General features: G+C 45.2%; 1 protein-coding gene across 1 annotated transcript in view; it reads left to right on the top strand.

Annotated features, from left to right (window-relative positions):
• Window positions 1-24,630, top strand: part of LOC122945503 (17-beta-hydroxysteroid dehydrogenase 13-like) — a 98,514-nt gene extending 73,884 nt beyond the window's left edge. Inside the window, exons 4-7 of the mRNA XM_044304571.1 lie at window positions 4,527-4,633; window positions 21,729-21,866; window positions 23,398-23,514; window positions 23,775-24,630. Coding sequence (XP_044160506.1) covers window positions 4,527-4,633; window positions 21,729-21,866; window positions 23,398-23,514; window positions 23,775-23,865 — 453 coding nt within the window. The 3' untranslated portion in view covers window positions 23,866-24,630. The remainder of the gene's footprint in view (window positions 1-4,526; window positions 4,634-21,728; window positions 21,867-23,397; window positions 23,515-23,774) is intronic.
• Window positions 24,631-26,444: the final 1,814 nt, after the last annotated feature.

Below are 26,444 nucleotides of genomic sequence, written 5' to 3'. Positions count from 1 at the left end.
CTGTCATTGATCACCCCTCTGTCATTGATCACCCCTCTGAAAGGCTCTATTCAGACGTCCATATGTTTTTTACGGATCCGCGGATACATAGATCGGAACCGCAAAACACATACGGACATCTGAATGGAGCCTTACATGGGGGTGATCAATGACAGGGGGGTGATCAATGACAGGGGGGTGATCAGGGAGTGTATATAAGGTGATCACCCCCCTGTCACTGATCACCCCCCTGTAAGGCTCCATTCAGACGTCCGTATGCGTTTTGCGGATCCGATCCATGGATGCGTGGATCCGTAAAACACATGCAGACGTCTGAATGGAGCCTTACAGGGGGTGATCATCCCATATAGACTCCCTGATCACCCCCCTGTAAGGCTCCATTCAGACGTCCGTATGCGTTTTGCGGATCCGATCCATGGATGCGTGGATCCGTAAAACACATGCAGACGTCTGAATGGAGCCTTACAGGGGGTGATCATCCCATATAGACTCCCTGATCACCCCCCTGTAAGGCTCCATTCAGACGTCCGTATGCGTTTTACGGATCCGATCCATGGATGCGTGGATCCGTAAAAAACACATACGGGTGTCTGAATGGAGCCTTACAGGGGGGTGATCAATGACAGGGGGGTGATCAGGAAGTCTATATGCGTGATCACTCCCTTGTCATTGATCACCCCCCTGTAAGGCTCCATTCAGACGTCCGTATGCGTTTTGCGGATCCGATCCATAGATGCGTGGATCCGTAAAACACATACGGACATCTGAATGGAGCCTTACAGGGGGGTGATCAATGACGGAGGTGATCAGGGAGTCTATATGGGTGATCACTCCTCTGTCATTGATCACCCCCCTGTAAGGCTCCATTCAGACGTCCGCATGTGTTTTGCGGATCCGATCCATGTATTAGTGGATCCGTAAAAATCATACGGACGTCTGAATGGAGCCTTACAGGGGGGTGATCAATGACAGGGGGGTGATCAATGACAGGGAAGTGATCAGGAAGTCTATATGCATGATCACCCCCTTGTCATTGATCACCCCCCTGTAAGGCTCCATTCAGACGTCCGTATGCGTTTTGCGGATCCGATCCATGTATCCGTGGATCCGTAAAAATCATACGGACCTCTGAATGGAGCCTTACAGGGGGGTGATCAATGACAGGGGGGTGATCAATGACAGGGGGGTGATCAGGGAGTCTATATGGGCTGATCAGTGGTTCATAAAGGGTTAATAAGTGACAGGGGGGGGGTGTAGTGTAGTGTAGTGGTGTTTGGTGCTACTTTACTGAGCTGCCTGTGTCCTCTGGTGGTCGATCCAAACAAAAGGGACCACCAGAGGACCAGGTAGCAGGTATATTAGACGCTGTTATCAAAACAGCGTCTAATATACCTGTTAGGGGTTAAAAAAAATCATATCTCCAGCCTGCCAGCAAGCGATCGCCGCTGGCAGGCTGGAGATCCGCTCGCTTACCTCCCGTTCCTGTTAGCGCGCGCGCCTGTGTGCGCGCGTTCACAGGAAATCTCGGCTCACGCGAGATGACGCCTATTGGCGTTAGCGTAGCCTGGGAGAGCCACCGCAATGACGCCTTTCGGCGTTAGCGCGGCGGCAAGTGGTTAACCAATTTGTTCCTGTAACACTGGTTAACAACAAGGGTTAACAACAACAAAAACCCCTCTATATTTATTACCCTGATTCAGCTGTTTACAGAAACACCCCATATGTAGGCATATACTGTTGTATCGTTACACAGCAAGGCTCTGAAGGCAAGGAGTGCCATATGGTTTATGGAGGGCCGATTTTGCTGGAATGATCGCCATGTTGCATTTGAAGAGACCCTGAAGTACCCCTACAGTGAAAAGCCCCAAAAGTGGCCACGTTTTTGAAACTACACCACCCAGTGAATTTTTATATGGTGTAGTAAGCACTTTACCCAACAGGTGTTTCAAAGAATGTATCGCACTTGGCTGTGAAAATGAAAATTATTTTTATTTATTTTTTACAAGAAAATTGTGCTTTAGGCTCTAAATTTCTTTTTCACAAGCGATAACAGGAGAATATCACCCCGCAATTTGCTACCAACTTTCTTTTCAGTACGGAAGTCGAAAACTGCAATTGGATTGAAATGGTTTTTGAGGTGGGCAAAAATGGAAATTCTGTCAGTTTTTCTATTTTTTATGAGGTTCACCATGTGGTATATATGATAGCTTTAGGCCTCATGCACACGATGTTGTTCTGGTCCGCATCCGAGCCGGAGTTTTTGCGGATCCATTCACTTCAATGGCGCCGCAAAAGATGCGGACAGCACTCCGTGTGCTGTCCGCATCCGTTGCTCCGTTACGTAGCCCTGCAAAAAAAAATATACCATGTCCTGTTCTTGTGCATTTTGCGGACAAGGATAGCATTTCTACAATGGGCCGCCTGTTCCGGTCTGCAAATTGCAGAAGGCACACGGGCGGCTTCTGTGTCTTGCGGATCTGCAATTTATTCTGCAGGTTGATACAATTATGGTGATACCAAATTTAGATATATTTTTTCATGTTTTACAACTTTTGCATAATAAAATCCCTTTTTATTAAAAATTATATATTTTGCTTCACCATATACTAACATTCATAAAATTTTTATTTTTCTGCCAACATAGATGCTTGAGAGCTTGCCTTTTGCTTGACAAACTGTACTTTTTATCTGTACCATTTTTGGGCACATAAGAGTTTTTGATGACTTATTATTATGTTTTTTGGGGAGGTGGGGTGACAAAAAAAGCTGTTCATCTGTTGGGTTGGATAATGTAAGATATATATATATTTTTATAGAGCCTTTCGTTACGGACATGGCAACACTAAATATGTCTATTTTTTTGTATTAAATAATAACAGCATTTTTGGAAAAAAAATGTTTTTATGTTGTCATTTTCTTACAGCCATAATTTTTTTAAAATTTTTCTGGCTATGGTCTTGTGTGATGGCTTATTTTTTGCAAGATGAGGTGGCATTTTCACTTGATAAGTTTTTGGGAAAGCTAGTTGACAAAAACAAACTGTTATGGCAAAATGTTTATTTTTTTAAGGCGTTCACCCAATATGATAACGCATATAATATTTTTATGAGCCGGTCATTATAGATGTTGCAATACCAAATATGTCTTTTTTTTTTTAGTTTTACACAATAAGAGCATTGTTATTAAAAAAAATCTTTGTGTGTGACATTTTCTTAGAGCCATTTATTTTATTTTTTTCTAGCTGTGGTGTTGTGTGAGGGCTCAATTTTTGCAGGATGAGGTGGTGTTTTTATTGGTACCATTTTGGGGTAAATAACACTTTTTGATTAAAAAAAAAAGACTTAATTGGGGAAAAGGGGACATTTTATATATTTATTTATTTATTTTACACTTTGTGTCCCCCATACGGTGATACAAGATCTCTGGGGGACGCATTTCTTTCTTTTTTGCTATTGATTTCTCCTGTAACTGAATTCTCCTGTCACATATTAGCCCCAGTTACAGGGGGAATACACCCTCAGAGAGGCTGTACAGCCACACTGAAGGGCTGATCACAGTCTCAGGAAGACCTGACCGCTCCTGCACTCCCTTGTCCACGGAGGGCCAGAACAGGAAGTGGCATATCGCTTTCTTCGCTGAATACACGGTGCTCCTACAGCGCTGTTTATTCAGCTATCTAGAAGGCAGGGATTCAGAGATAAATCCCGACCCCCATGATGCTTATAGTCTATGAGCAAATGTGAAGAAGGACCGGCACTCCCTTTTCTTGCAAATGAAGATATGCTTTTATTTAGTGTATAATAACTTCACAAGTGACACGTTTCGGCTCAAGACTGAGCCTTCATTGCTTGATTACATATTTATATTTTCACATATTTTGATAGTACAGAAACCTTCAGACACAGCAATACCAATTATGTTTATTTTTAGATGAAAAATTGTGAAAGGGTGTCACAGAACTTTTAATATTTTTGTGGGTTTGTTTTTACATTTTTTTCTGTCAATTTTAGTCTGCTTAGGGGACTTGAATGTCCGATCTTCTGAACACTTGTAGACTGCAATAGTATAAGCAGTTGCCTATGACAAGCCCGGGAACCTTTATAAGAACCCTAGGCTGTCGTACAGGCTCCGAATGGAGGACAAAAGAAGCCACATTCACTATTGACTGCAACATATGAGGGGTTAAATGACCTGGATCTGAGTTTTCTCCAATCCCTGTCATTGTGGCCGGGTGTCAGCTGTCTTAACCACCGCGTCCAGAGTAAGCTCAGCACGTAAGTCTACTCCATACATTTATGTTGTGGTGTGTGTAAGGATTACATTTATCAACAGCTGTTTATTTTGGATTTATTATTCTACATGCTTGGGAGCATAGGAGCCTTCAAAAGACCCTAGGCTGTCGTATGGGCTCCGGATGGAGGACAGAGGAAGCCCGCTCCTGTCTGACTGCTCAGATGCCACGTTCACTATGCTTGTACATGTCCATGCCTAGATATTAAAAAAATTATGTTTACACTTTTTTCAAGATCACCAAATCTTTCTTGCCTGCAATGCTGAAAAAAAATCAAGGTCACATAGCTACCGTGGCTTCTGTATGTGGTCATCTTGGTTTAACATATCTGGTAGATTACTGGTAAGTATAATTATTTCAATTCAAAACCATTCAAATTACATCTCATGAATCAAAATGATCATTAGAGAAAATGTATTCTATTTTAAAATGTTATTTTAGTGTCATGAGCAGCATATCACCAGGCAAAAATGAAGAATTTCCCTTGTACATCCTCTGTATTGTAAGGGTATTTTAAAGTGTAACTCATTTTTTATTTTATTTACTAGTTAATTAGATCTGTAATTACCTTATAATAACAGCTTTCATTAATGTCCCCTGTCCCTTTCCACTGCTCCCTTAACCCTTTCATGACCAAGAGTCATTGATACCCCTATCACTAACGTCTAATTTTGCAAATCTGACGTGTCACTTTATGTGGAAATAACTTTGGAACGCTTTTGTTTATCCAAACCATTCTGAGATTGTTTTCTCGTGACACATTGTACTTCATGATAGTCATAAATTTGAGTCAATATATTTCACCTTTATATATGAAAAAATCCCAAATTTACAAAAATGTTAAAAAATTAGCAATTTTCTAAATTTCTATTTCTCTATTTCTCTGCTTTTGAAGCAGAAAGTGATACCTCAATATGTATTACTTAACATTTCCCATATGTCTACTTTATGTTGGCATCATTTTGTAAATGTCATTTAATTTTTTTTTAGGATGTTAGAAGGCTTAGAAGTTTAGAAGCAATTCTTAAAATTTTTACGAAAATTTCCAAAACCCACTTTTTAAGGACCAGTTCAGTAGAGATGTCCTTGCGGTTTGCCCAGCGGTCGTTTTGCGGCGTACTTTGCTCATTCGCCGAAGATACGAACATATGCCGATATTCGCACGCGCCATTTTTTTGCATAGCGCCGAACTTTGACCCATGACACATCCATCAGGTGGGACAGGACAGCCTATTGAGACGTTTCAGTACATGGACACACACCCTACCCTATAAAAAAAACCCTATCTGACAGTCATTTTACATTCAGTCTTTTGCCAGTGTAGGGAGAGGTTGCTGTGTGGAGCAGGGACAGACTGTTGGGGGCACCAAACGCTAGCTAATAGGGCCACAAAAGTCCCTCTTACGACTGGAATAGGTGTGCTATCGATAGGTGTGACTTACTGAGGGGTGTGATATACTTATAATATACTTTCTAACATAGAAAGTATATTATAGTGCATTTGTATTGTGCAGCAGTTGTGTGTGGTTCTGCTGCGATACCGCAGCTATATAGAGGGACAAATGCTATTTGAAGTAACTAATTGCAACTGGTGTGATATACCTGATGCCCCCCCCCCCCCCCCAAAAAAACTGATACCTGTTGCCCCCCAAAAAATTATTAAGGGGTTTGATATACCTGCTTCCTCAAAATACTGATTGATGGGTGTGATACACTGGCTTCCACAAAATATTGATTGAGCCCTGCGATACACCAGCTTCCACGAAATATTGATTAAGGGATTTGGTATACCAGCTTCCAGCAAATACTCATTAAGGGGTTCTATATACCTTTTTCCACAAAATACTGATAGAGAGGATTGATATACCGGCTTCCACCAAATATTGATTGAGGCCTGCAATATACCTGCTTCCACAAATACTGCTCTTCTATAGGGACTTTGTCACAGGGTCATTTTGAAAATGACAGGCAAAGAAACAGGCAGACCATTCCGCAGGGGTGGTAGGGGTTAGGCTCGGCCTGGTGCATCTGCCCAAGTGCGACGCACCAGAGTTGGTTGAGTGGCTAACTTAGCCTTCCGCTTCTGCACCCTCCTCATCCTCTTTATCTGCACCCTCTTCACTCTCTGCTGTGTGCACCCCCAAAGACACCACCACCATAGCCCCTCCACTCGAGTCAGAGGAATTATTTTCCCACTCATTCCCAGACATTACCGATGCACAGCCATTCTTGGCATCGGATCAGGAAGAGGAGGTAGCAATGGCCGCCACCCAGCGGTCTGACGACAGTACCCAGATCAGTCAAAGGACTGAGGTCCCCGCTGTTGCTGCCTACTCCGAGATCTGGGTATTTACATCGACCGGGTATTGGCACCGTTTGTTACGGCTCTCCCCTCCCATGTCAGAGACACCACTGACCTCCTCAAGCGTTTGGAGGGGCTGACATTGGAGGAGACATGTCTCCTTTCCAGCATCGACGTTGAGGCCCTGTATTCATCTATACCACACAATTTGGGTCTCAATGCAGTAGAACACTTTCTTCAATCACGGGGTTGTCAGTATCGCGCCCACAGCCAATTTGTCCTGCGTCTTCTTGAGTTTAAGCTTACACGTAATTTCTTCACCTTTGACGGGAGGACCTACCACCAGCTCAGGGGTACAGCGATGGGGAGTCCGTGTGCCCCATCGTATGCCAACTTATTCCTGGGCTGGTGGGAGGAGACCATCGTATTCAAGGAAGATGAGGCTTTGGACACTTACAAAATTGGTCTGTGGGCGCGATACATCGATGACATATTCATTCTCTGGAATGGAGATCAGGGGACCTTTGAAGCCTTTGTCCAGCATCTTAACCAGAATAATATTGGTATGCGCTTCACTAGTGAGTCCCACTCCACGACCCTGCCATTCCTGGACATAAAAATCTCCAGGAACGCGAGGGGGGAACTGGACACGTCAATTTATAGGAAGGCCACCTCTACGAATTCCCTCCTGAGGTGGGAGAGCAATCACCCTCTCCCACTCAGGACAGGAATTCCTAGAGGCCAATACCTGCGACTCAGACGCAACTGCTCAAATAAACATGACTTTATCAACCAAGCAGCGGTTCTGAGGTGTAGATTCCTGTCCAGGGGATACCCCGACCATGTTCTGAGATCGGCATATCAGAAAGCTCTGTCCCGACCAAGATGCTCACTGCTCACTCCCAATGAACCACCCACTTCGCCAACTAGGGTCATGAGAATTATTGCCAATTTCGATAGGGGGTCCAAACAAGTCAGGCAGATTATAGGACGCCATTGGCAAATTCTTAAAATGGACCCTGACTTAAAAGACGTTTTGGGTGACCAACCACAAATAACTTATCGCAGGGGACCGAACATACGCGATAAGTTAGTGCATAGTCACTATGCACCTGATCGCACCAAGACCACCTGGTTGCGATGCAGGAGTGTGGGATGCTATAGATGTGGGAACTGTATAGCGTGCAAACGCATACACGTCACCAAGTCATTTGTGAGCAATGTCACAGGCAAAACATATTCAATCCCACATTTCATTAATTGCAAATCTAGAGGGGTCATTTATCGGATCCAGTGCGAATGTGGGATTGAATATGTTGGCAAAACGATACGGGAATTCAGGAGACGGATAGGGGAGCACTTGGGGGACATCTCTCACAAACGAGACACCCCAATTTCGAAACATGTACACACTGTGCATAATGGAAAAGCCTCCTTGAAGTTCCTGGGTTTTGATTTGGTCAAACCGCCTGTGAGAGGGGGGAATTGGGACAGATGTCTGCTTCAACAAGAATCTCGATGGATTTTTCAACTTAAAACATCTGCACCCCTAGGCCTGAATGAGAGGCTAGATTATGGGTGTTTTATATAGATTGTGGGGTAGCTTCCTCTTAATAGAAATAATGCTCATATCAACGGTGGCATTCTATCCCTTGGGATGGCATGCACATATATGAGACACTTTCCCATTCCAAAATATTTGTTAAATACTTGGTATTATGTCCAGTTCTTTCCATTGTGTCCATGTCGCTGGTATCGTGTAAGAAATATCAGCTTTACTCTGCTACGACTCTATATCGTAGCGTTGTCACGGACGCCTCTATTTTCGGGACGTACTGTGAGGTTACTTCTTGTTGACATATTCTCCTAGGTAACCACCATCTCCCTCCGCCTCCTGATCTGATTGGTCGCCGCAACCATGTGGCATAGGCGACGGCGTGTGGTGCGTCGCGGCGCATGCGCGTGACGTCACACGCCGACGCAGGTGCTGACAGGGCGGTCTCTCAGGAAGAGGCGCGCTGGCGATTTATTTAAACTCCATGAAGGTATGTGTCAGTGTGGCTGGTATAGGTTGAGGAACCCCCTTATTGTTAGGGACATTACCGTATTGAGGACCACCATATCCTCACACACCAAGAAGCGGAGAAGTATCCATTCCTCTGCAGCAGGGCAATCCGTCACCATGGATGCCTGCCCCTAGACTTTGACCTTTACTTTTTGAGTCTAGTCTCTAATGTAACCGCTTAACTGCAGTGTATGTTTAACTGCTACCTGCGGCCATAGACGGTATTTTTGCTTTTTGTTTCTACATGTACTGAATCCCCCTGAGGAGTCGACACGACAGAAACGTGCCACGTCGGGAGGCCTGTAGTCACTATAGATTTTATTATTTTTGTTCAATATACTAGGGTTCAGGTCCAAACTAGGGACAGGCATCCGGACGGGGTCGCCCTTTTCAGGGCGAGTGCTCTGTGTAGACAGGCAGCATGAAAACAGGCCCCATTCCTACCAAGTATATAGGGTGATATAGGGCACAGCATTTACATGTTCATGACTGCATCTCCTGTCTACACTCCCTTTCATCAGGCCTGGTTCCCCTGCTACGCTGATCCTAGTCACCTGGTCGGTCAGGTAAGACTGCTTGCGTCTACACAGGCGCAGCAGTTACATCTATCTTTGTTCCACCAGAAGTGGGGTACCTATCATTGAACCCCAATACATGTTGTATGTGTGTGTTGGCTGGGTAACACTGTTAGCGCCTATACAGGCGCATCAGTGCCAATTAGTGCTTTCTCTTTCCTGCCAGCAGTGGGGTCGATATTATAGAACCCCTTGATTATATGTCTTGTATTGTGATGCATCCTTAGGTGTATATTTTAATGTATATCGTATAAAGGTTATATTTTAATAAGGATATTTCCCCACATTCTTTACATTGTGGGCCACTCATAGCTTTGTAATCTTGAAATATCAGTGGGACTGTTTTCACTAATAGTCTCAATCAGATATCCTACTCCGAGATCTCTAATGTCAGTGGTGATGAAGGTGACGATGATGACGTGTCGATGGATGTTACAAGGGTGCCCACAAGAGACGAAGCGGAGGGGAGTTCAGAGGGAGAGACAGAGCAGTAGAAAGGGGGTAGAAGGAGGAGAAGCAGGCAGAACTCGCAGTGCACAGGAGGCAAAAAGCAGACTGCAAATGTATCTGGAGCGAGCCATCCACCATGCACGGTCACATTTGGCACTCCCAGGACGCCGGCACATGGCTCCGCAGTGTGGGCTTTTTTTAACGTGTCAGCTGCTGACAATAGTGTTGCCATTTGCAGCTTGTGCTGTCAACGCATAAGTCGCGGTAAGCCAAACACTCACTTAGGGAAGCCCGCCTTAAGAAGGCACCTGGCCTCCATCACGAGCCCAGTGGGAGCAACACCGTCAGAACCCACAAAGCCACACTCCCAGCGCTCCACATCCTGCCTCTTCTTCTCCTCCCATTTGTCCTCCACTCCACCTTCCACCATACCGTCGTCGAGTTCATCTGGCAAAAGGCAGGCTTCCGTGGCCCAAATGTTCGAACGTAAAAACTTCATGACGCCGGATAACTCTCTTGCCCAATGGCTGACCGCTGACTTGTCGGAACTGCTAGTCCACCAACTACTGCCATATAAATTGGTGGACTCGGAGGCCTTTAGAAAATTAGTGGCCATTGGCACACCGCAATGGAAGGTCCCCCGAATGAAATATTTCTCCCAGAAGGGCATCCCAGAGCTATATGGCCACATTCAGCGGCAAGTGAATGTATCTCTGGCACACAGTGTTGGTGCCACTATACATCTGACCACAGACACGTGGTCTAGCAAACACGGGCAGGGAAGGTACATAACTTTTACTGCCCACTGGGTGAACCCTCTGATGGCCGTCAAGCATGTAACCCGTGGCTCCCGTGTGGATTTAGTGTTACAGCCACGGATTGCATGCAGGCCTGCCTCTTCTTCTCCTACTCCATCCTTCGTCTCCTCCTCGCCTAACTCCTACTTTTCCACTGCTACCGCCTCTTCCGCTGTGCCCCCAAGCTCCCCAAAACCTATTCCACATGCCAGGTGAGACGTTGCCATGCTGTGCTGCGGCTGTTGTGCCTGGAAGCCAAGAGCCACACCGTTCCTGCACTGCTTTCAGCTCTGCGGTCACAGGCCGATCAGTGGCTAACCCTGCTCAATTTGACAGTTGGTAAAGTGGTGTGCGACAATGGTGCCAATCTGCTTAATGGTCCGAAACAGGGCAACAGTACACACATGCCGTGCATGGCACACATGCTGAACTTGGTTGTGCAGCGATTCGTTGCCAAATACCCAGGGGTCCAGGACATCTTGCGGCAGGCCAGGGAAATCTCTGGACATTTTAGAAGATCTTACACGGCCATGGCTCGCCTTGCTGACGTTCAGCAGTGATACCACCTGACCGTCAGACGTCTGATTTGTGACAGCCCGACGTGCTGAAACTCCACCTTGTATAGGCTTGATAGGCTGCTCCAGCAGCAACATGCCGTTAACGACTACCTATATGAACTCTGCAGCAGGACAGGTTCTGGGGAGCTTGGTTTCTTTTCACCGCGCCAGTGGCTGCTCATGAGCGACTTGAAAATGAGGAAAGGGTCCAGCTTCCAAAGAATGACGTTCTTTATTTAAATACAGACATGTACATTAAAACTCCAAAATAGCAAACGTGTCTACACGTTTCAGATCTCCTAATACTGATCTTTACTCATGACTCATGCTAATGAGCAACGCATGATGACTTCTGCGGCCATTTGATGAGATCACCAAACTGGTCAGTGGAAGCCAGGGTGCCATCAGTGACATCGTGCCTTACGCCTTCTTTCTGGAGCATGCATTGCATCATGTCATTGATCAAGCCGTCGAGGAGCAGGAGCTGGAAGATGAGGAAGTCGCAATGCTGAATGAATTCCCAGGGGGGCTACTCCATCTGAGACAAGTAGGCAGGAGTCTAAATAGGAGTCAGAGGAGGATGGTGCCGGGGGGGGGGGAGAAGGAGAAAGAAGAGCAGGTTTTAAACTTTTCGGGGATCCCTGGTGTTGTCCGTGGATGGAGGGAGGAGACATTCTACTGGGTGATGAGCAGGAGCCAGGGCGCTCCACCTCTTCCAATTTAGTGCAAATGGGGGCCTTCATGCTCCAGTGTTTGAAGAGGGACCATAAAGGGCAAGGACCAGTACTGGGTGGCAACGTATTTAGACCCCCAGTACAAACACAAAATGGCGGACATGTTACCAGCATCACAGAGATCAGAATGCAGCATTTCCAGGCCTTGCTGCAAGAGATGCTGCATACTGCTGTTTCGGGCGATGGCAGAGGAATTTCCACCCACAGAGAAACAGTTGCAGGTACCAATCCTACCGCGAATGCAAGAAGAGGGTGGTTTGAAGACGCGTTGGTCACTTCGGATATGAGATCATTCTTGCAGCCAATCCATCAACAGCCAACCTCCGGATCCAGCCTCAGGGAAGGCCTAGATCGACAAGTGTCCGACTACATCGGGTTAACGGTCAATGTGAACGCTCTGAGAAGCGAGGAACCCCTGGACTACTGGGTCTGCAGGCTTGACCTGTGGCCAGAGCTTGCACAATTTGCCATGGAACTCTTGGCTTGCCCCTCGTTGAGTGTCCTATCCGAAAGGACAGAAGCGCACTCGCCTAGCTCACAAAAGTGTGGACTACCTCACATTTCTAAAAATGAATGAGGCATGGTTCTCTGAGGAATTCAACACCTGTGACGACCACAATTAATTGAATTTCCTCTATGCTAGCCCACACATATCCGCCACCAGCCAGAACAAAGAATAATCCCTGTCTTATTTAAATACAGCAGCATAAAAGGCATTTTCTAACCAGGTGAATGCCTAATGTTTGGGGCCTGTACTTCACTGGCCTGCAGTAAAATTGGTATCCAATGACCGTCTAATATACCTCCAGCCACATAATCACTTTATCTTTTCTGTACGGTGAATGCCTAATAGTTGGGGCCTCAGAGGAATTTAACACCTGTGACGACCACGTGTCATCGATTTTCACCTATTATCATTTGGGGTTTATTCAAGATGGGGGATTTCGTTAGCCATGTTTTTAATCCAATTTAATATTTTTAGTTCTTTTAAACATTTGTATTTGACATGTATTTGTACTGGCCTACAGTAAAAATGTTATCCAATGACCGTCTAATATACCTCCAGCCACATAATCACTTTATCTTTTCTATCCGGTAAATGCCTAATGTTTGGGGCCTGTACTCCACTGGCCTGCAGTAAAATTGTTATCCAATGACCGTCTAATATATCTCCAGCCAGGGCCGGTGCAAGGATTTTTGCCACCCTAGGCAAGATAAAAATTGCCCCCCCCCCCTCCCCTATCAGATGATCTGCCCATATCATGACATCACATATGTTCCACCCCTTTCTCAGCATTTAAATTAAATTAAAAGAAATGCTATGTTTCCCTTAGGGTTAATCAAGCTTCTTGTAGGTGTCTCCCTGACAGCCGCTAGAGGTGCTTCCAGCGATTCTCACTGTGAAAATTACAGTGGGAAGACGCGGAACATAGTTTTGAATGCGTGCGCATTCGCAGCTGAGAGGAGGATCGGGGAGAAGAGTTCCCAGTGCCAGCGCTGGAGAAAGGTAAGTGGGAGGAGGGCACGAGGGTGCCCCACTCCTAACAACTATATAGTGCCAGGAAAATTTGTTTGTTTTCCTGGCACTATAGTGCTCCTTTACCACCAGTACTGCACAGTGTCTTTTCTCTGCAGGAACAGGCTATAGACACCAGTACCACTACATTAAACTGTAGTGGTTCTGGGACTATAGTGTCCTTTTAGGCACCATTCACACGTCCGCAATTTCGTTCTGAATTTTGCGGAATGGAATTGCGGACCCATTCATTCCTATGGGGCAGCACGATGTGCTGCCCGGACACGGAATTGCGGATCCGCACTTCCGGGTCCGCACTTCCGTTCCGCAAAAAAATAGAACATGTCCTATTCTTGTCTACAATTGCGGACAAGAACAGGCATATTCTATTAGTGTCGGCAATGTGCGGTCCACAAAAAATGCGGAATGCACATTGCCGCTTTCCGTGTTTTGCGGATCCGTGGCTCCGTGTATCCGCAAAACACGTTGCGGACATGTGAATGGAGCCTTAATGTGAGGTAAATTAGTTTCCAATGTAGTATTAATAACTAAACAATCAAATAATAAACATATTGCATTGTCTACTTACCACCAGGACAATAAGATGATCTGGTCTCTGGCTGCAGTCAGGCTCTTGGTCTGGCTCTGGGGACTCCCTTGTCACTCTCTTCTCCGCCCCCCCCCCTCCCTCCCTCCCTTGTCAGTCTCTTCTTCCCCCCTCCCTCCCTTGTCACTCTCTTCTTTGCACCCCCTCCCTCCCTTGTCACTCTCTTCTCCCCCCCTCCCTTGTCACTCTCTTCTCCCCCCCCTCCCTTGTCACTCTCTTCTCCCCCCCCCTCCCTTGTCACTCTCTTCCCCCCTCCCTTGTCACTCTCTTCTCCCCCCCCTCCCTTGTCACTCTCTTTCCCCCCCTCCCTTGTCACTCTTCTCCCCCTCCCTTGTCACTCTCTTCTCCCCCCCTCCCTTGTCACTCTCTTCTCCCCCTCTTGTCACTCTCTCCCCCCCTCCCTCCCTTGTCACTCTCCCCCCCCCTCCCTCCCTTGTCACTCTCTCCCCCTCTCCCTTGTCATCTCTCCCCCCTCCCTCCCTTGTCACTCTCTTCTCTCCTCCCTCCCTTGTCACTTCTTCTCCCCCTCCTTGTCACTCTCTTCTCCCCTCCCTCCCTTGTCACTCTCTTCTCCCCCCTCCCTCCCTTGTCACTCTCTTCCCCCCTCCCTTGTCACTCTCTTCTCCCCTCCTCCCTTGTCACTCTCTTCTCCCCCCTCCCTTCCTTGTCACTCTCTTCTCCCCCTCCCTCCCTTGTCACTCTCTTCTGCCCCCTCCGTCCCTTGTCACTCTCTTCTCCCCCTCCCTCCCTTGTCCTCCACCTTCCCATTCCCTGTCACTCTCTTCCCCCCCTCCCTTGTCACTCTCTTCCCCCCCCCTTGTCACTCTCTTCCCCCCCTCCCTTGTCACTCTCTTCCCCCCCTCCCTTGTCACTCTCTTCCCCCCCCCTTGTCACTCTCTTCCCCCCCCCTCCCTTGTCACTCTCTTCCCCCTCCCTTGTCACTCTCTTCCCCCCTCCCTTGTCACTCTCTTCCCCCCTCCCTTGTCACTCTCTTCCCCCCCTCCTTGTCACTCTCTTCCCCCCTCCCTTGTCACTCTCTTCCCCCCCTCCCTTGTCACTCTCTTCCCCCCTCCCTTGTCACTCTCTTCCCTCCTCCCTTGTCACTCTCTTCCCTCCTCCCTTGTCACTCTCTTGCCCCCTCCCTTGTCACTCTCTTCCCCCCCTCCCTTGTCACTCTCTTCCCCCCCTTGTCACTCTCATTCCTCCCCTCCCTTGTCACTCTCATTTACTCCCCCCTCCCTTGTCACTCTCATTTACTCCCCCCTCCTTTGTCACTCTCATTTACTCCCCCCCCTCCCTTGTCACTCTCATTCCCCCCTTGTCACTCTTATTCCCCCCTTGTCACTCTTATTCCCCCCTCCCCCTCCCTTGTCACTCTCATTCCCCCCCTTGTCACTCTGATTTCCCCCCCCCCCTCCCTTCCTTGTCACTCTCATTCCATTCCCCCCCCCACCTCTAGTGTAGCGTGGCCGAGCCCTGTTCGGTCCGCGGTACAGGAGCATTTGTTTCTTGTACCCGGCCAGACTGAAAGGAAGTGCCCACTTTTTTGGCAGATTTTCCATTTTAATAAATTTTTCCCTTTAACATATCGAGGGTTAACAGCCAACCAAAACTCAATATTTATTACCCTGATTTTGAGGTTTACAGAAACACCCCACTGATGTAAGGGCACACGGCAGGGAGCAGAAGAAAAGGAGCGCCATATAGTTTTTGGAAGGCAGATTTTGCTGGACTGGTTTTTAAATGCCATGTCCCATTTGAAGCCCCCCTGATGCACCCTTACAGTAGAATCTCCCCAAAAGTGACCCCATTTTGGAAACTATAGGATAAGGCACCAGTTTTATTGGGGTACATATGATTTTTAATTGCTTTCTATTCAGTTTTTTTGTGAGGTGAGGTAACCGAAAAATGGCTGTTTTGACACCTCTTTTTTTTTTTTTACAAGATTCATCTGACAGGGTAGATCATGTGCTATTTTTATATAGCAGGTTGTTACACACGCAATGATATAAAATATGACTACTACTAAAAATTATGTTTGTGTCTCTATTTTCTGAACACCTTATTTTTTTATATTTTTCTGCCGTTCGTCTTGTGCAGGGGCTCGTTTTTTTGCAGAAAGAGTTGATTTTTTTATTGGTACCATTTTTGGGTACATATGATTTTTTGATCATTCATTATTACACTTTCTGGGGCAAGATGACCAAAAATTTTGTTGTTTTGCAACAGTTTTTATTTATTTATTTATTTTTACACCATTCACCTGAGGGGTTAGGTCATGTGTTATTTTTATAGAGCTGGTTGTTACGGACACGGTGATACCTAATATGTGTAGCATATATATATATTTTTAATCTCTTATAAATGAGCGGATATAGGAAAAGGCAATTTATTTTATTTTTAATTAACATTTTTATTTATTTATTTTTTTAACTTTTTTTATTTTTAAACTTTTTTATCGAGTCCCACTTGGATCTTGACGATCCAGTGGGGCTTAATTGCTGTACTATACTTGGCAATGCTCTTGCATTGCAAAGTATAAGACTATCAGTTTTACACTAATATATGGCAACATTGGTTGCCTTTGCAAGGCGCCCGGTCGCCATGGCAACCATTGGGCCGCTGCCATCACAGTGCGGCAGCCCAATGGTTGAGAGAGGGAGCCCTCTACCTCTGTTAACCCCTTGGATGCCGCTGGCAGCAGCATCTAAGGGGTTACAGCAGAGTGTCAGCATACAGCTGACACTAGCTGCTGATGGTGGTGGCTCAGGAACAGAGCCACCGCCAACAGATACAGAAGGGAGACCACATAAGGGGGCACAGACGAGGGCTGGGGAGGGGACACAGAATGGCAGGGGACATGGATGGGGGCAATAGCAGAGGTCATGGATGGGGGCAGGCCGGCCGGCACATACACAGTGCACGGTCGGCAAACCTGGAGGCAGGGTATACAGAAAGGGGCACAGATCGGGGCAGGGGGCTCACATATTGGGGGCACAGAGGATATGGTACCTGATTTCAGGCTCTGATCTGCAGAGTGCAGATCAGAGCCTGAAACTGGCATTTTATTTTATTTTTAAATTGACAATTTTTATTTTTGTTTTTAAAACATACCAAAAACAGTCAACAATACAGGTATATATATGACAGGCAAATCACATTCATATTTATATTTATGGCAAGATGTAGCAATAGCCACCATTACAAGTTACAAGATTTGCAGGCATGAGGTGTGCAACAATTCGGTATACAGTAAGGTAAAATAAAAGTACAAAAGACAAGGGGGGGAGGAGGTGGGGGGGAGAGAGGAGGGGTGGAAAGAGTCATCTAATCAGAAAATTAGTTTAGTAAGCTATAAGAGAGTGAAATACTGTGTCTGTGAATTTCAAGAAAAAAGCCAGAATTTCTTCCAGGGGTTCCAGATATTAAGGAAAGTGGATCTTGTTCTTAATTCCCAATGTGAAATTTCTTCAAGCCTGTAGATCTGGTCAATTTTGGCGTGCCAACTCTCTAAACTGGGGATGTCTGAAGTGAGCCAGAACTTCTGAAACTGGCATTTTAACAGTGCCCAAAGTAACCAATCAGAGCGATTGTCGGCATGGGACCACTCTGATTGAGCCCTTGCCAGCATTACCGGACTGTATGCAGTGCAGGGACAGAAGTTTTAATTCAAACGTTTTGCAGCACTTGGATTAAAGAGGTGCCATAACATTTATATACGTGCTAGCTGTACGGAACATGTGTAATTAGCACGTATATAGCTGTATTGCAGTCGTGAAGGGGTTAAAAGACAGTTGTTATGGCTTGCCTGTCTCTGGCTAAAAAGACAGGAAGATGGAGAGGCTGTCCTTCACACTGCATGCCTGCATTAGGCTTCACAGTGTGGAGGCATGTCTCTCAGTAATCCAATCTGATTGGCTGGCAGGGAGCTGCTGGCTACAGCAAGTGTGTATGGAAAGTGAGGGAAAGCAGTTTTGGCCTCAGAGAACTGGCAGGTTCTCATATTGTAAATGTTAAAAAAGCCATAACTAAGGGAAAAATTCAAGGAAAACAGTGGTATGTGAGGAAACTAAAGATTGTTTTATGCATAATGCTGCTGCAGCAGTAACATATGCTAAAAATTTTTTTTTATGAAAACATGACAGTTACCCTTTAAAGTACTGATTGGTTCTGTCACCTTTAATTCTGGTGCCTTTAACTTTGTCTCTTTCATATTACTTGTAATGTAGTGGGTTAGGCAAACCCATTCCCACCCCCCACCCCCATTCTGTTAATAAGACCACATTCCTAAGTAGTGATCTCATAGACATCTCAGGACATGCGTGATGCACACCTGGGGCTGGGCAGAGGTATATAACTCTGGTTACACAAATACATTTGGGGGGACTCTACTTGGAACTTCATCTGAGGTAAGATGTAGGTATTGATTTGCCCTATCTCTTGTACACTCTGGGGTGTCCTATTCTTGTCCGTTTTAGGCATTGTTACAATGGATCCGCAAAAAAACAAAACAGTTGGCATAAGGACCGCAAAACACATACGGTTGTGTGCATGTAGCCTTATTTTGCAGTTAGAAACAATCCACATGTGGATGTAAATTGCTGCATGGGCACACGGCAAGACCTAGAAGGGAAGGAGTGTGATATGGATTTTGAAAGACAGATTTCACTTGGGATAATTTTCAGGTGCCATGTCACATTTGAAGACCCCGTAATGCACCCCTACAGTGGAAACCTCAAAAAAGCAATCCCATTCTGGAGACTACAGCGCCCAAAGAATACTTCAAGTGCTGTAATGTGTGTTTCATAGATTTTAGAAACACTGGGCCATGAGAATGAAAAATTACATATTCTTTGAGAAAATGTTTTCTTAGGCTCAAATTTTTCATTTGTTACCCATTTTCTCCTGAATACGGCAACACTTAATATGTGGTCATAAACTGCTGTATAAGCACACGGCAGGGCTCAGAAGGGAAGGAGCACAATATAGCTTTTGGAACGCAGATTTGACTGGAACTATCTTCAGGTGCCATGTTGCATTTGTAGAGACTCTGTTACCTATACAGTGTAACTCAAAAGAATTACACCATTTTGGAAAGTGCAACCCCCACTGAATTTTTATAAGGTTGCAGTGAACAGGCATTTCATAGAATTTTCCAAAAACTTGCCTATTTGTTACTCATTTTCTCATGAATACAGCAAAACCCCATATGTGGTTATAAAGCACTGTATGGACACACAGCAAGGTTCAGAAGAGATTTATGTGCATTTGGCACATTTGTATTAAAGACCTAGGGGCACATTTATTAAGACCAGCGTTTTAGACGCTGGTCTTAATAAACCCTTAAACTGGCGGTGGACCCGCCAGAGTTATGAAGAGGAACTCTACGTGCTGTTTGGGGATGCTGCAGGGCAGACGTATAGCTAGGCTTTCCAGCACCTGGGGCAAAGCTTCTGCCCCAACGTCCCCTGCTACCCCCCCTCCCTTTCCCCCGTTGCCACTCAAATCTACATAAGTAATGAAGAGTTCAGCTGCACGCGTAGCTCACTGTGGCACATTTTTTTACACTCCCCTGCTTCACTATACAGTGCGCCGGCCTGAAGAAGAGTGGGGAGCTGAGCCATCAGTGCGCTCATTGCTTCTGGCAGTCCCCTGAGAGCGGGCACCTGGGTAGTAGTTATGCCCACCTTGTGGCCCCTTCACAGTAGTTATTCCCACCTTTGAGCCCCTTTATGGTAGTTATGCCCACCTTGGGATCCGTTCACAGTAGTTATGTTCTCCTTGTGCCCCCCCCCCCCTTCTGCCCTTTCCAGCGCCATTAAAAAAAAAAAAGACAAACACTCACCTATTTCACCTATTTACTGCGTTCCCCAGCAGAAGCAGACAGCAAGGGAGCTAGTGTAGATTTAGACAAGTGTAAAGTCCGCCTAAGTTCTCTAGAGGCTGGCGCCTCCACATAACTTTAGCGGATGAACTGCCAGTGCAGAAGGGATGAAGACCTGAGTCTAAATTATCGTTCTTCATAAATGTCCCACTATAGGTTTATTTTTCTCTCGACTGAGCTGTGTGGGGGCTTATTTTTTGTGAAATAAGTTGCCATTATCATTAGTTCTATTTTCCTGTTCTGGCACGGTTTTTATTGTTTGTCTTATACGGCGTTGACCTGATGGGAGATATGTGATATTTTAATAGAGCAGAACGTTATAACGTGGTGATACATAATAGGTCCATGTTTTATTTAATTTTTTATTTCAGCTTTGCACAGTAAAAGCATTCTTGGAAAAAAAAATTGTCAGCATTTTCTGAAAGCCATATTTTGTAAATTTTTCTGGCAATGTTCTTGTGTGTGTGGGCTCATTTTTTGCAAGCTCATTTTAGTGATGATCTGCAAGACTATTTGCACTTGTAATATAAGCTTAAGCTGCTACAGAGGACACAGAAACAGCTATATACTAACTGCCCCAATAGATTAGAAATACTTTAAACTCAATTGTACATTTAGAAAGTCTCTTCCATTTTGTTGCTAGCAGACTGCTCATGGGACAAGACTTTGAGCTCATTCAGACAAGTCATGAATGTGAGGGAGGGCACTTGAAATGATCCATTTGTGATCTGTTTAAAAAATCATCCATCTGTTTGCAGTGGAAACACAGACACAAACACAAGTTAATTTCCTTATCTGAAAGAGCTCTTAAGCCTCTTTCACACGGGCGTTGCGGGAAAAGGTGCGGGTGCGTTGCGGGAACATGCTCAATTTTTCCGCGAGAGTACATAACATTGTAATGCGTTTTGCACGCGCGTGAGAAAAATCGGCATGTTTGGTACCCAAACACGAACTTCTTCACAGAAGTTCGGGCTTGGGATCGGTGTTCTGTAGGTTGTATTATTTTCCCTTATAACATGGTTATAAGGGAAAATAATAGCATTCTGAATACAGAATGCATAGTACAATAGCGCTGGAGAGGGTTAAAAAAAACAAAAAAAATTTAACTCACCTTAATCCACTTGATCGCGCAGCCGGCATCTCTTCTTTGCTGTGTGCAGGAAAAGGACCTGTGGTGACGTCACTCCGGTCATCACATGGTCCGTCACATGATCTTTTACCATGGTGATGGATCATGTGATGACCAGAGTGACGTCACCACAGGTCCTTTTCCTGCACACAGCAAAGAAGAAGACGGAAGAGAAGCCGGGCTACGCGATCAAGTGGATTAAGGTGAGTTAAATATTTATTTATTTTTAACCCCTCCAGCGCTATTGTACTATGCATTCTGTATTCAGAATGCTATTATTTTCCCTTATAACCATGTTATAAGGGAAAATAATAATGATCGGGTCTCCATCCCGATCGTCTCCTAGCAACCGTGCGTGAAAAAAGCACTGCATCCGCACTTGCTTGCAGATGCTTGCGATTTTCACACAGCCCCATTCACTTCTATGGGGCCTGCGTTGCGTGGAAAACGCACAATATAGAGCATGCTGCGATTTTCACGCAACGCACAAGTGATGCGTAAAAATTACCGCTCATGTGAACAGCCCCATAGAAATGAATGGGTCAGGTTTCAGTGCGGGTGCAATGCGTTAACATCACGCATTGCACCCGCGCGGAATATTGGCCCGTGTGAAAGGAGTCTTAATGTTTATGTCAGAGAAATGGGAGAGGTGCCTTCTGCAGCCAGTTGTCTTACAGCCAGACACAGGATTGTGAAAAGGGAGTAGATGACTGATCTCCATGGGCTGGGGTTAAAGTATTATATAGCTATCTAGGAGTGATTGTCCTAATTGTCTCACTATTTGCTGATATAATTGTACGTATTTAATTCTTTCTATTCAGTGCTAGCAAATTTGGTGCTGTTGGATTTCATGAGAGTATGACTCTAGAGCTTGCTAGTCTTGGAAAAGAGGGCATAAAGACAACTTGCTTATGTCCAGTGTTCGTAAATACTGGATTTGTCCATGACCCAAGCACTCGGTGAGAAAATTATTTTTTATCTTTATACATTATTCTACTAACATGTATACACTCTAGCATACTTTTACAGAAAGAGGTGTCATTTTAGACAAGTTACCTAGACTACTTTATTGGCAACATATTTATGACTGCAAGTTCTATTTGGAAAATTTGTCACAACATACTTCACTCTGGGACCACCAAACATACACCTAATAAGCAATAGTAATATAGATACCTCTTTATTGATATAATTGACACATAACATGATTAAGAATTTACATAAAATGTATCATACATCCGTCCAGGAGTACACAAGCTGGTGTCACAAAACTGAGTGGCAGTTCAGAACTGCATAAAGCACAGTGGCAAATGGTAGCAAAACCGACCCAGTATGGAGCACCCTCGAGTAACTCCATTTCGCCCACAGAGGCTTCTTCTGGGGGTTAGTACAATGAACATATATACTGTACACACCTTTTTAAATACATATGCACCAATCAGTTCCCTAGGTATCAGCTGCAATGAATAGTGATGGTTCATCTCAAAGGGAGGGACAAACAGGAACCATGATATTTATTCATAATAGCGCCAAAGCAGGTACCAGGAAAGTGCTGAGAGGAAGACGTTTTTCCAAGATGACAATGCGCAATAGCCCAATAAATAATTGTACACAGGGTTGTATCACATGGAGTATGTAATGCGCTTGCATTTAATTCATATGAAAATAAGCAGTTAAGTGAATTAAGGGTGGCAGGGGCGAACTGGCCCTAGACCCTACAGGGAAATTTCCCGGTGGGCTGATATCCAGGGGGCCACCTGAGCCCTCCTCAAAGCTGCCAGCCGGGTACATAATCTAATGCTCTCAGCATTAAGGGCCTGTAGTATTGGTGATACAGTATTTGGTTCAGCAGGGGTGGTATCTTTTGCTGCATTATGGTATTGCTGCCCCTACTACTTCTGGTTGGCCCTGTCTACTTCTGTTGCCCTGCCTTCTGTTAATTTGACCCCCGATACAACATGGGGCCACTTTAAGTTCCCAGTCTGCCACTGAAGGGTAGGCCCAAGCCACTCCCTGTGCACCCTTGCTCCTCCTGCTTATTCTGCCAGACCCTCCCTCACCTCTTTAAATGTCCAGGTGAGATGCAGGAACCTAGCCCTGGCCATTACATGTTTCATCCACCAGGTGCCCCCCCCCCCCCACCCCTATTTTTACTGGTTTTATGTGGATACATTTTTTAGAACATGAATTGTATTTAGTTGCTTTTAAAAGTATTTGTAATAAAGGCTAGTTTTTAGCCATCACTTGTGTTTACATTTTGTTCTGCATATCAGCTATTTGGTGTTTGCCTGCTTCTATGCTTATGGACTGGTATTTGTGGGTTTCTTGATTGCTGTCTTATTTAGTTATTTTTTAAGTAAGTAATAAATGATTTATTATTTAATCCTGGGACAACTCTTTAAATCTGTGTATGTTTGAGGTGCATTTAGACATGCTTTCATATTCTTGCACTGATTTTATTTTTTATCCCTTTTTTTCTCTTCTTTTCAGAATATGGCCTGTTCTAACACCTGAATATGTTGCAAAAGCTTTTGTGGATGGCATCTTAACCAATAAGAAGATGATTATTTTGCCTCCATCCGTGAAAATGTACTTGATAATGTCAAAGTAAGACTTGATTAAAAAAGAACAGCTAAGATTAAATTGTATTATTATTCCAGTATTATAACTGCTCTCCTCTGACCCTCTAAAAAAAGACTGGTAGCCACCGATGTGTATAGGCATATACATCACTCACTGTCAGCCGTGAACAGGCCCATATTTACTAAGACACCTTTCTCATCAGAGCTGTACTTATGACATGACATATGGATAGGTGCTCGGCAGAATAACTTGATTTCACAATGGCGTTTCACATTTCTTTTCAGCTTTCTTCCTCAACGTGTGATATCGAAGATAAACAGCATGCAGGATGTGCAGTTCGGTACCAAGTTCAGAAGTGCAACCAAAATGGATTAATTTGCCTAAATTAAATCACAATAGCAAAGCATATCTTTATATACTTAGTGTGGCTAACACACATTTTGATTAAATAATTTTCATCATTATAGACAAATTAGGCTACTTTCACACTTGCATTTTTGCCAGATCCAGCAGGGATCAGAAAAACGCTTCAGTTTTTGATAATACAACCATCTGCATCCATTATGAACGGTTGTATTATCATTAAAAGTCAATGGGTGCCGGATCAGTTTTCTATTGTGTCTGAGAAAACAGATCCGGCACCATTGACTTATATTGTGTGTCATACCGTATCCGTTTTGCTCCGCATCCCATGCCGGATAGAAAACCACTGCTTGTTTTTCTGTCCTGTATGGGAACGCAACCAAATGGAACGGAATGCATTATGGTGGACTCCGTTCTGATCAGTTCAATTTTGTCCCAATTGACAATGAATGGGGACAAAACAGAAGAGTTTTTCTCCGGTGTTGAGATCCTCTTATGGATCTCAATACCAGAAAAGAAAAAACGCAGATGTGAGAGTGGCCTTAATTACTGCTTTTGTGTATTCTATCTATCTATCCATCTATCCATTTTTGATTGCAGCACGGTCATGTCCCAAACACCAAATGACCACACCGTGTGTGTCGTACCCTAACATGTACAGATGTAGCAGTCCTTTCTTGACCTCCACAGCGCACATGTTTTGTATGAGAAAGGCCATAATATGCAAACAGCAAAGAACAGAGCAGTATGCTATATTAATAATGTAGTGCACCCACAGTCAAGATAAGGATTACTACATCTGTAAGCAAGTAGGAGCCAGCAGCTTTCCCTGGTGATAACTGTTGATTATTCAGACTGGTTATTGTTAGCAGAGATGCTCTGGCAAAGGGGAACGGCTGACGCTTTAAAGGGACTCTTTCACCGAATATGACCATTACAGACCATTCAGATCAGGTTCTCCATTACTTTCCCCAGATTACTATGGTACCTTTCATATTGCAGTCCATCGCTGATTTGATCCAAAAAAACACTTTTATACCATATGGTAATTAGGTTCTGAAGGTGCCCAGGGGCGGCGTTCATGCTGCCGGTGCCCAGGCCCCTCTGCGCTTTGCTTATCAAACCCCTCCTCTTTCACCCCTCTGGCCCGCCCTTGTTTAAAGGGCTTCTGTCACCCCACTAAACCTTTATTTTATTTTTTTGCTTACTTATAATCCCTACACTGCGATTTATGGCTACATGATCTAATTAATCATTTTGGTCCTGTAGATTTTGTTAAAAACATGCTTTTAAAATATGCAAATTACCTTGCTACCAGCAAGTAGGGCGGCTACTTGCTGGTAGCAGCCGCATTCTCCGATCCCAAAGACGCCCCCTTCGCATTGTGATTGACAGGGCCAGGGAACGTAATCGTTCTCTGCTGGCCCTGCCTGTTTGCATTCAAAATCTGGCGCCTGCGCCGCGGCCGTACCTGTCTTCAATCGGCGCAGGCGCACTGAGAGGCGGCCGCTCCATCCTCAATGCGCCTGCGCCGGGTGTAGATGTGACGTCATCGGCGCAGGCACATTGAGGATGGAGCGGCCGAGCGAACGGCCGCCTCTCAGTGCGCCTGCGCCAATTGAAGACCGGTACGGCCTCGGCGCAGGCACCAGATTTTCGTTCCCTGGCCCTGTCAATCACAATGCGGAGGGGGCGTCTTTGGGATCGGAGGATGCGGCTGCTACCAGCAAGTAGCCGCCCTACTTGCTGGTAGCAAGGTAATTTGCATATTTTAAAAGCATGTTTTTAACAAAATCTACAGGACCAAAATGATTAATTAGATCATGTAGCCATAAATCGCAGTGTAGGGATTATAAGTAAGCAAAAAAAAAAGAAGGTTTAGTGGGGTGACAGAAGCCCTTTAATCTGATTACCTCTTCCTCTCCGTCTGAAATCCCGTGCCTCCGCCGGCTGGATCAGGTTGCAGAGGCTGGCGCCTGCGCATTGAAAGTCCCCGTTTCTCTGCCCATAATGGGCAATGCAGTGCGCACGCACCGGGAATGTGTGGAGCGGCGAGAGCGCGGGATTTCAGACAGAGAGGAGGAGGTAATCAGATTAAACAAGGGCGGGCCAGAGGGGTGAAAGAGGAGGGGTTTGGTAAGCAAAGCGCCGAGTGGCCTGGGCACCAGCCGCATGAACGCCGCCCCTGGGCACCTTCAGAACCTAATTACTATATGGTATAAAAGTGTTTTTGGAGCAAATTGGCGATGGACTGCAATATGAAAGGTACCATAGTAATCTGGGGAAAGTAATGGAGAACCTGATCTGGGTGGTCTGTCTGTAATGGTCATATTCGGTGAAAGACTCCCTTTAACACTTTTAATTTGAGCAACTTTTTTGTGGATCAGTCATGAAATATTTTTGAACATTATTTGTGTCTAAATGCCAGAGATAACAGAGTTCTGCACTTAGCTCCATAAGTTGAATGGAGTGACGGCACACATGCTTGACCACCACTCTATTAACAGCCATATAGTGGTCACAACATTTAGATCACTTTCAGTTTAATTGAATTGAACATCTATAAAGCCTATGTCAATCAAAGATTGTTT

Source organism: Bufo gargarizans, chromosome 1, assembly GCF_014858855.1.
Source record: "Bufo gargarizans isolate SCDJY-AF-19 chromosome 1, ASM1485885v1, whole genome shotgun sequence".
Taxonomy (NCBI): Eukaryota; Metazoa; Chordata; class Amphibia; order Anura; family Bufonidae; genus Bufo; species Bufo gargarizans.
Note: the sequence above shows the minus strand (reverse complement) of the source record. Positions and strands in the feature narration are given on the sequence as shown.